The 10,313-nt window shown below is 39.7% G+C and overlaps 1 protein-coding gene across 1 annotated transcript; it reads right to left on the bottom strand.

Annotated features, from left to right (window-relative positions):
• Nucleotides 1–1,601: 1,601 nt before the first annotated feature.
• LOC132619907 (uncharacterized) lies at nt 1,602–9,114 on the bottom strand. Its single transcript, XM_060334661.1, has 6 exons — nt 9,011–9,114; nt 8,718–8,826; nt 8,446–8,594; nt 7,497–7,668; nt 7,122–7,355; nt 1,602–1,673 (listed from the first exon to the last, which is right to left on the bottom strand). Exons 1-6 carry the CDS (start codon nt 9,112–9,114, stop codon nt 1,602–1,604), a joined length of 840 nt encoding a protein of 279 aa, XP_060190644.1.
• Between the last annotated feature and the right edge of the window lie 1,199 nt (nt 9,115–10,313).

Raw genomic sequence — 10,313 nt, 5'->3', positions numbered from 1 at the left:
GAAGGGTTTTAGGGCTGGGCCGGGTCAAGCTTGGGATGGTTAGGCCGGGTCAGGGCTGCGTTCGCGAGCCTCTTTCGCGTTCCCAAAGAAGAAAAGGGCTTAAAAAGATATTTAAGTCCCTCCCAACTTCGAATCAAAACCCCATTTTTATATAACTCAAATTCTACAGCCCGATTTTGAGAGAAAACAAGTGCTAAGTTCAAGATTCATTGTTGGGGTAAGATTCTAAACATTATTTCATTATTTCCTCTTAATTCCCTTTATTATTTCATAATTAAATCATGCTCTTGGGTTGGAAATTTGGGGTTTTAGCCCTAACTTAAGAATTGAAATTGGAGGTCAATCCATGGTTGGTATTAGGAGATTTTTTGTGTTTAGCTTATTTAGACCATGGGTAAGGTAGATTTAAGTTGAATTTCCAGTTTTTCCCTTGAGGCTCAGGTTTGATTATTTTCGGTTCGTTTTGGGTTTCGATTTAAGTATAGCAATATGGGTATTGTTGCGTTCTTATGACCATGTAGATTACTAATTTGATCATGTTGAACTCAATTTCATGATAAATTACCATTTTTACCTTTGGGGTTTGGGGTTTGGGGTTTGGGACAGGTTTTTGGGTTGACCTTTTGGACCCGAATTTTGTATATGACATTATGAGTGTTGTTAGACTCATGTACTTACATAGAATACATTAATGATAGAGTTGGAGCAATTTGAGGCTTCTCAGAAAGGAAAAGTGATAGCATGAGGGGTTCGTGGCACGTGCTTGACTTTCAAGGTAGGTTATGACTTACCTTTTAGACTCCAATTAGAGATACGCATATAGAATATAATTGTTGTCGGGGTTATGCATGTAAGCCTTCGGGCAGTGGAAGTATTGTATAAATCCACTCTTAGGTTTCTATGATTTCTGTTCATGTGGGCTATGATAGCCAAAGTTGAACTTGTTGATGATGTGGCTCTGATTTATATTCATATTCCCATATTTGATTAAACCATGAGAAAATGATCATTCTTGAATGGATTTACTACCATTAAAAGGAATGATAATTGTTTATGTTTACGTACTCTTGACATTGTTGGTTATGATACAATCGCATGGTCCATTCATTCATACTTACATACATTTGATATGCATCCTTGATTGAGATACGATATGGTCCCGTTGAGGCCGGAAAAGAAGTAAGAATGATTCTTCGTAGCCCGGGGGAAATAATTCTGGGTGTAATGATATGGTTTGATATGAGGAAATGTGTTATGATATAGTTTGATAGTCACGACCCAAGTAGCTGTGAGTGGCACCCACACAAAATCCACTAGTGGGCGAACCATCCCCTTAACCCTTTTTCTTAATCATTTGAACAATCATAAATTAATGACCAGAAATAAATGATGAATAAGTCTAAATCATTGTCGTAAATAAAATAACTGCGGAAGTCCTAACTATTACAACCCCAAAGATCCACAAGTCATCGTATAAGGACTCTAAAACACAAAGCTGTCTAATGAATGAAATAAATGTCTAAAACAATCATAAGTGTATGGAATGAAAGTAGACATCCAAATAAGGAAAGATCTTCAGGCGGCATGGAATGGATAGGAGCTCACTCTCCAATCTGATCGGGAACTGGCCTCACACTAGATATGACGTCTGGAAGATGTCTCTGGAACACAATCTGCACACAAATAAAAAGTGCAGCAAGGTAGTATCAGTACAAACACTATGTACCGGTAGATATCATAGGCCGACTAAGATTAGTATCATGCATACTTCAAAAAATTAACAAGATAGGCAGATACGCACAACAACACATAACCAAATAATGTCATCAACAGAAATCAGCCAACACAGGAATAAGATAAGTCCAGTCACTACGATCAATAGGAATAATATAAGTCTTATGAAATGCAATGCAACAATGATAGTATCTCAACCGTGTTCACACATTCCAAATGATATTGTTACCCCAAATAGTCATGACTTGCAGGGGACCCATGGTGTCCATGTACCACTCGCTCCAAAACTGACCTCGGATCACGAGCCCATAACTAGGCCGCATCCTCACCCCCTGTCAAATGTGCCTTTATATAGTTATATCTTTGTATCTGATCATAATATGAAACTCAACATATTTTTAGTCCAACAGTCATTATGGAACATGATCAGTCAATAATATCAATGTTAATGAGTACAAGACACCATACCACAAGTCATAACAAGACTCAGATAAACTCACTCAACACAGCAGGAATATGCAACCATCTAAATCAACAACAAGAGTATACATTTCCTCCTTCCTTTTCAAAACACAACAATTCCATCTTAAGTTTCGGTATATGAAGAAATGGTAACAAGCCCACATAATCAAAATTCATGCCAACCAAATCTTACTTTCTCCTATCGACTTTAATACATATACAATCAACTAACCAAAGTCTAACTCAAGTAAACCAAAACCTACCTCAAAGCGAAACTGGAACAATTCAATTATTCTGCAATAGCTTTCCCCTTCACAGGCTTCGAAACATTCAAATTCTAGAAATCATAATGCTAAGTGAGTAAGGAATCATATACTCAACAACAACAATTTGGTGAAGAGAACCCCACTACTTCTACCCTTTTTCAATGGGTGAACTATCATTAGGTATGAGTTCATCCTAAAATCAATCCCATCAATCATGCTATATCATTTGATGGGTTTTCTAATTAATTCAACACCTTCCAAATCAGTTTTTAGGCTAAAGCTTCCATTTCTATTGGAACCCTAAGTCTCAATCTATCAATTCCACCATCAATAATAAAAATATCATTCTAGAAAGTGATATTCTATACTCCTAGATGATAAAGCAATAGTAAACTCAATAACCCATTCATTATTTAAGGGTTTCATAAGTTCTAGGGTTCTAATCTTTCAATTCACCATTAACGGACCTTTTGCGAATGTAAGAACTTAAGACGATTATGGAATGAATGAATATAAAGGTTGAGACTTACCTTGATGAAGAGTGGTGCCCTAGCCTTAGAAAAATCGTCGTAATATTTCTTAGGAACTGTTTTTGGTGTTATGTGAGTAATGGGATCGAAATATGGAATATAAAACACAGTTTCTGCCTCTCGTCGACCGCTGCAGAGGTCGATGTTCCGTTACAGCGGTCTCGCTATAGCGGCAATTGACCCGCTATAGCAGACCTCATTAAATCTCGAAACCCCATGGTGGTGACCGGCCAGCCGCGACGGCAGACACGCTACAGCGGTAATAACACTGCTGCAGCAGTCCATATCGACCAGTGAGCTCTGGTTATTCACCCAAAATCCCAACACCAATCCGAGGCCCTTCAGACGCTAACCAAACATGCACATATGCATAAAAACACACTACGGACTCATTCGTGGCCGCGCAATTCCCAGCGGAGGTCTAATTTACCAAGTCACCCCCCAAACGAGTATACAACAAGTTTCAAACAATTCAAGTTTCAGTGTTTTTAGACTTCTAACTCTTTGAGTCCTCATTAAGCTCATTTCTATTCTCGGGAAGGTATTAGCAGGGGCAAAATGGTTAAAGTCCCCATAGACACCTAGTGGGTCATTGCATAAGATACCAATTATACAACCATTCGTCCCCGAATCGACAAGGAAGGGAAACAAGGGGAAAGGTACCTGACTCAGTGAAAAGGTGGGGATAATTACTACGCATATCTGATTCAGTCTCCCAAGTAGCTTCCTCAACGGGGCGGTTCTTCCACTAAACCTTCATTGACGCAATCTCCTTAGACCTTAACTGTCACGACCCAACCCCGTAGGCCGTGACTGGTGCCCGAGTTGGACACCTGTATACACACTTGTTAGCCATATGACCAATCAACACAAACATAACATGGAACGTATGAAGGCCAAAGCATAGTCTCGAAGTTGTCACATAAATGTATAAATATGTGCCGCAACCGGTCTCCTGGGGAGTCACAACTTTCAACAGATAATGCAATACGTAAGCCGACAAGGCTGTCATAACATGTGGGAACGCCCCAACTATATACACATACGCAAGCCAACAAGGCTACCACTACGAAACAATAACACAAGTAAGCCGACAAGGCTGCTATCACAACATGACAAAATATGCAAGCCGGCAAGGCTACTAAAACGATAGCACACGCGTACTGATCATACACACAACTGATCACACCTGAATACAACCCACATACATGTCTACAGACCTCTAAGAGTGTCAACAGCGAAATAGGATGGGACAGGGCCCTGTCGTACTCTTAGACAACATATACATATATATATCGAAAAGGATCTATACCAAAATCTGGGCTCCGGAACAACGGAGCTCTCCAAGATAGCAGAAGGGAAGTCCTACGCTGGCGGCTCACCAAAGCGAGTATTTGTACCTGCAGGCATGAAACGCAGCCCCCCGAAGAAAGGGGGTCAGTACGGAATATGTACTGAGCATGTAAAGCGTGAAATACAGTAAAAGGATCATAACTGAAATAAGGAGCACAGGATACAAGTACAGTGTTCAGAATACCAAAACACTTGCCTTTGTAACATAACCATGCTTGTCAATATCACATGTCATATACATATATGCCGTACCCGGCCCTCTAGTGAGGGACTCGGTGAATAAAGTCATCATATGCCCTCCTGGCCGCCATAACATGTCATCATATCATCATATCATCATATCGTCATATCATCATATCATCATATCATCATATACATATATACCGTACCCGGCCCCTAGTGAGGGACTCGGTGAATAATGCAGTGAAACTGTGCACGATAACATACCCGGCCCGGGACTCGGTGAAAGATATATTGAGGCATGCACGAGCAGAGTAGTGAGAAACCATATGCAATTTTAAACATTATCAAGACTCAATGGAATAATCAAAACGAACTATCATTTGCAAATTCAAATAATAATCATATCAAGTACCTTCGGATGTCCCTGTGGATTTTATCAAAATGGAACTTTGAAATCATATGTACATATCAAAATAATAATAAATCAAATTATGAGAATCAAGAACATTAGCCATCCTAGTGGCTCTAAGAATAGGAACTTCTTTGGAACCATATACATATCGTCTATTCGTTTTGTAAGGATCATGCCAAAAAAAGAAAGAGGTGTTAACTTTACATACCTTTGGCATTTATTCGTAACACAACACGTATACGCTGCCCAAAGTTTCAACCTATATTAAGACGTCAAGAATTATGGTTAGCTACGGGGAGATTCAAAACGTTTCCCAACGTTAGCAACTCATTTCTAGACAATTTAGACGACGGTTTCCTTACATCCCAAACTAATTACATACTAGTCAAGCTAACGCCAATAATTATACGTTTAAGTACTATATCGAGGCTATTCAAGACAAGATGCAAGAATCACTCCGAACAGCCCGCACAACATTCCAAACAGTCCACGCAATATTCCAAACAGCCAACGTTCACAATATTCAATAACGATTCACATACGACTACTACGTCTTCAAGTTATTCCTAATAGTCGATAACCTTAACGTTTTCATGTAACCAACTTTATAACAGCCCAACCAACATACAACACAATGCATAATCTTAATTATCATCAATCTTCCAAGCTCAATAAGAACAACAACGACACATCCAAAACAGCCCCTAACTTTCACACAAAAGATGCTCAGAATTCTTGCAAACGCTTACGAACCTACTAAGCAAACCACATACGATTCTTACACATTATTTCATATCTTCTTTTCATATAATTTCAGTGAGATACGACCAGCAGCCACACGACAACTACATCATCAATTCATACGCAAATAAGCTACATTATCATCACTACAATCCTTACAACAACCCACAAACAATTGTAGCTCCAACTCTAACCATTTAATACCTTCATTTCCATTATAAAATTCATGACAGCAACAATCAAAATACCAAGTAAAATTAGTTCACCACCTTCTACACAAAACAGTCCCTACACGGCTTCAACCATGCTTCAACATCAACACACATAATTTCATGGATTCAATTTATATTCATATCAACACAATTTCACCTTTAACTTTCTAATTCTTTTCATTCTTTCAATATGTAATTTATGATAGCAACAACCATAATTACTAAATAAAATCAGTCCACCCATTTCAACTAAAACAGTCCCTACGGCCACATTAGCATTCCAACACCAACACTCATGATTTTATACATGCAATTCATGTTCACCAAGTTACAACCATACTTCAACATCAACACATATAATTCCATGGCTATTATCATGCTCCAACATCAACACACCTAATTGTGTGGATTCAATTTACATTTGCACATTTACAACACGTCCAAATCCTTACTAAAAACGTGTAAAAAGATGATCAATTCTTACCTTAACAATCTAACTTCTCAACTTGGCTAGAATTTGATGACTTGAACTAATACTTGTTCTTGTTGCTCCAATGGCTACTCCACGTTGCTATGCACCTTCCTAAGGGTTGAAACACCTTGGAAAATATTTTTATTTTATTTTTTGAATCAAAATGGAGAGCTCAAATCTGGCCGCGAGCTTATAAGAGCTTGCATGGCATGTTTATGGTTTCTCCTTCACTTGAAACATAATGGTGAATGTGTAGAACACTTTAGGGACTTAATGGTAAGAAAAAAAATAGAAGGGCTGGCCGTGGCTCTCATCTCCCCTTCACTTGGTGAAAAGGAGAGCCTCTCTCTCTAAGTTCACTTTGTGGGGTTGGGAAATGAGTTGTGGCTGAAGCATGGTCAACAAAGTAGACCATTTTGCTGCTCAAGATAGTCTTACACGTTCCCCCAACTAAAGCATGGGCAAAAATCTGATTTGGTCATGTGACAGTGGGGCCCACACGGCCACTAGTGCATAATTAGTGAATATTTAAGTCTTAATCCCCACTTAATAATCCAATCATGGTTAATTAATCCCTAGTCTCCATTAATATGTTTACAGTAAGTAAAATTTATAAACAAATTTATGTTCTAATAAAAATTGAAAAATTAAGGATTTCTATTCCGTGTCCGGGAAGGGTTCCGTCTTTAACTCGCGTCGATTCTTTTATGAATAACTCGACGTATAAAATACGGGGTATAACATTAACTTACGAACCTCTATATCTAGAATAGCAATAGGCTCTTCCTCATACGACAAATTCTCATCCAACAAGACATAATCCCAACGAATAATAAATGAACCATCACCATGATATCTCTTTAACATAGAGACATGAAACATCGGATGAACGCCTGACAAACCTGCAGGCAAAGCCAACTCATCAGCTACCTCCCCTACCCGACTAAGAATCGCAAATGGACCAATGAATCTAGGACTAAGCTTACCTTTCTTCCCAAACATCATCACACCCTTCATGGGTGAGACGTTCAACAAAACTTGCTCCTCAATCATGAACTCAAGATCTCAGACCTTCCGATCCGCATACTCCTTCTGTCTACTCTGAGCCGCCAAGAGCTTTTCCTGAATCACCTTGACTTCATCTAAGGACTCTCTAAAAAGGTTAGTACCCCATGGACTTTCCTCAAACTCATCAAACCATCCAATAGGAGATCTACATCTCCTCCCATAAAGGGCCTCAAACCGAGCCATATCAATGCTCGAGTGGTAACTATTATTAGACACAAACTCTGCATGGTAAGAACTGATCCCAATAGCCACCGAAGTCAATCACATAAGCTCAAAGCATATTCTCTAGAACCTGAATCGTCCGCTCAGACAGACCATCTGTCTGAGGGTGAAAAGATATGCTAAAATACAATCTAGTGCCCAATTCGGACTGCAAAGTCCTTCAAAATCGGGATGTAAATACCGTGCCTCTATCAGATATGATTGAAATAGAAACCCCATACAGACGAACAATCTCATGGATATGAATCTAGGCCAACTTCTGAGTAGTATAGGTGATCTGGAGTGGTATGAAATGGGCAGACTTGGTCAATCCATCAACAAAGACCCAAATCGAATCAAACTTACCCAAGGTCTTTGGAAGACCAACAACAAAGTCCATAGCTATACTTTCCCACTTCCACTCGAGAATGGGCATCCTCTGGAGCATACCCCCGGGTCTCTAGTGCTCGTACTTAACTTGCTGGCAATTTAGGCACTACGAAACAAACTCAATGATATCACATTTCATCATAGCCCACCAATAGTATTGCCTCAAGTCGCGATACATCTTAGTAGCACCAGGATGAATAAAGTATCTACAACTGTGAGCCTCCTCTAAAATCGTCCGAATCAAGTCGTCCAAATCAAGTCATCAACACGAGGGACAAAAAATGCCCCTTAATTCTCAGAACGCCCTCACGGTCAGTTATGGCCTCCTTGGCCTCACCACTCAAAATCTTGTCACGAATCTTGCACAAGCTCGCGTCCTCGAACTGCCTTGCCTTATGATCTAGCCTCAACACAAGCCAACACTCTACCAAAATCAGACACATCAAGCCTCATGAAACTCTTAGCCAGAGTCTGAACCTCCCTGGCCAACGGATGCTCAGACGCAATCAAATGAGCCAAACTACCCATATTAGCTGATTTCCTGCTCAGGGAATCTGCTACCACATTTGCCTTGCCGGGATGATACAAAATAGTAATATCATAATCCTTAAGCAACTCCATTCATCTCCGCTGCCTAGAATTAAGATCCCTCTGAGTAAACACATGTTGAAGATTGCAATGATCAGTAAATACCTCGCAACGGGCACCATAGAGATAGTGCCCCCAAATCTTTAACGCAAAAACCACAGCTACCAACTGCAAGTCATAAGTAGGATAGTTCTTTTCATGAACCTTCAGATGTCTGGAAGCATAAGCAATCACTTTCTTTTCCTGCATCAAAACAGCACCCAAACCAGAATAAGAAGCTCACAATAAACCATAAAGTCCTTACCCTACACGAGCAAAGATAGAATAGGAGCTGTAGTCAATAAAGCCTTGAGCTTTTTGGAGCTCTCCTCACAGTCGTCGGACCACTGAAAAGATACCTCTTTTTAGTCAAAAGGGTCAAATGTGAAGCAATAGAAGCAAATCCCTTCACAAACCGACAGTAGTAGTTGGCCAACCCCACAAAGCTGCGAATCTCTTTCATTGATGTAGGCCTAGCCCAATCTCTCACTGCCTCAATCTTCTTAGGATCAACCATAATCCCCTCTTTCGACCCCACATGGCCTAAGAAGGATACAGACTCAAGCCAAAACTCACATTTAGAGAACTTGGCATACAACTCCTTGTCTCTTAGTAACCCAAGAAAAACTCTCAAGTATTTTTCATAATCCTCTTTACTCTTCGAATAAACCAGAATGTCATCAATAAACACTATAACAAAAGAGTCTAAGTATGTCTTAAAAATGCCATTCATCAAATCCATAAAAGCAGTTGGGCATTAGTAAGTCCAAAAGACATAACAAGAAATTCATAATGCCCATATCTAGTTCGAAAGGTTGTCTTAGGAATATCCTCTGCCCGAATTTTCAACTGATGATAACTCGATCTCAAATCGATTTTTGAAAATACAAAAGCCCCCTGAAGCTAATCAAACAAATCATCAATACGAGGGATCGGGTACTTATTTCGGATGGTGACTTTACTCAACTAGTGGTAATCAAATGGTCCCATCTTTCTTTTTCAGGAAAAGGACAGGAGCACCCCATGGAGAGACACTCGGATGAATAAAACCCCTACTAAGAAGATCCTGAAACTTCTCTTTCAATTCTCTCAACTCAGCAGGCACAATTCGATATGGCGGAATAGAAATAGAGAGGGTCCCTCGCGCTAAGTTAATGCAAAAATTGATATCACGATCTGGTGGCATGCCTGGAAAGTCTACGGGAAACACCTCTGCAAACTCACATACCATAAGAACTGACTCAAGAAGTGGGCTGTCAACACTGGTATCACGAATATGTGCCAAATAAGCCAAGTACCCCCTATCAACTAGGTTCCTTGCACAAATAAAGGAAATAGTTTTCTTTAGGGAAGGACTAAGGTTACCCTTCCACTCAAGTCTAGGCACCCTGGGCATAGCTAAGGTGACTGTCTTGTCATGACAGTCCAGAATTGCATGATAAGGAGCTAAACAACTCTTACCCAGGATGACATCAAAATCTACCATGTCTAGAATCTCTAAGTCAACCCAGGTGCTATACTCTATAAATGTGACAGTACAAGATTGATAAAATCTATCTACAACCACAGAGTCACCAACTGGAGTAGATACATGTATAGAGGCATCAAGCAGATCATAGACCATATCAAGACCCATAGAGAAATATGTAGACACATAAGAAA

Source organism: Lycium barbarum, chromosome 11 (assembly GCF_019175385.1).
Source record: "Lycium barbarum isolate Lr01 chromosome 11, ASM1917538v2, whole genome shotgun sequence".
In the NCBI taxonomy this organism is placed as follows: Eukaryota; Viridiplantae; Streptophyta; class Magnoliopsida; order Solanales; family Solanaceae; genus Lycium; species Lycium barbarum.
Note: the sequence above shows the minus strand (reverse complement) of the source record. Positions and strands in the feature narration are given on the sequence as shown.

Bases quoted from the DNA above. Each gene is read 5' to 3' on its own strand.
- LOC132619907 (XM_060334661.1), bottom strand. From the start codon at position 9,114: ATGAAAGAGATTCGCAGCTTTGTGGGGTTGGCCAACTACTACTGTCGG. The intron at 7,669-8,445 runs GTTGGCTTGTGT...TATTGGGATCAG, and splicing joins GTGTCTGATTTTGGTAGAGT to TTCTTACCATGCAGAGTTTG. The intron at 7,356-7,496 runs GTGATTCAGGAA...ATGTTTGGGAAG, and splicing joins AGTCCTTAGATGAAGTCAAG to AAAGGTAAGCTTAGTCCTAG.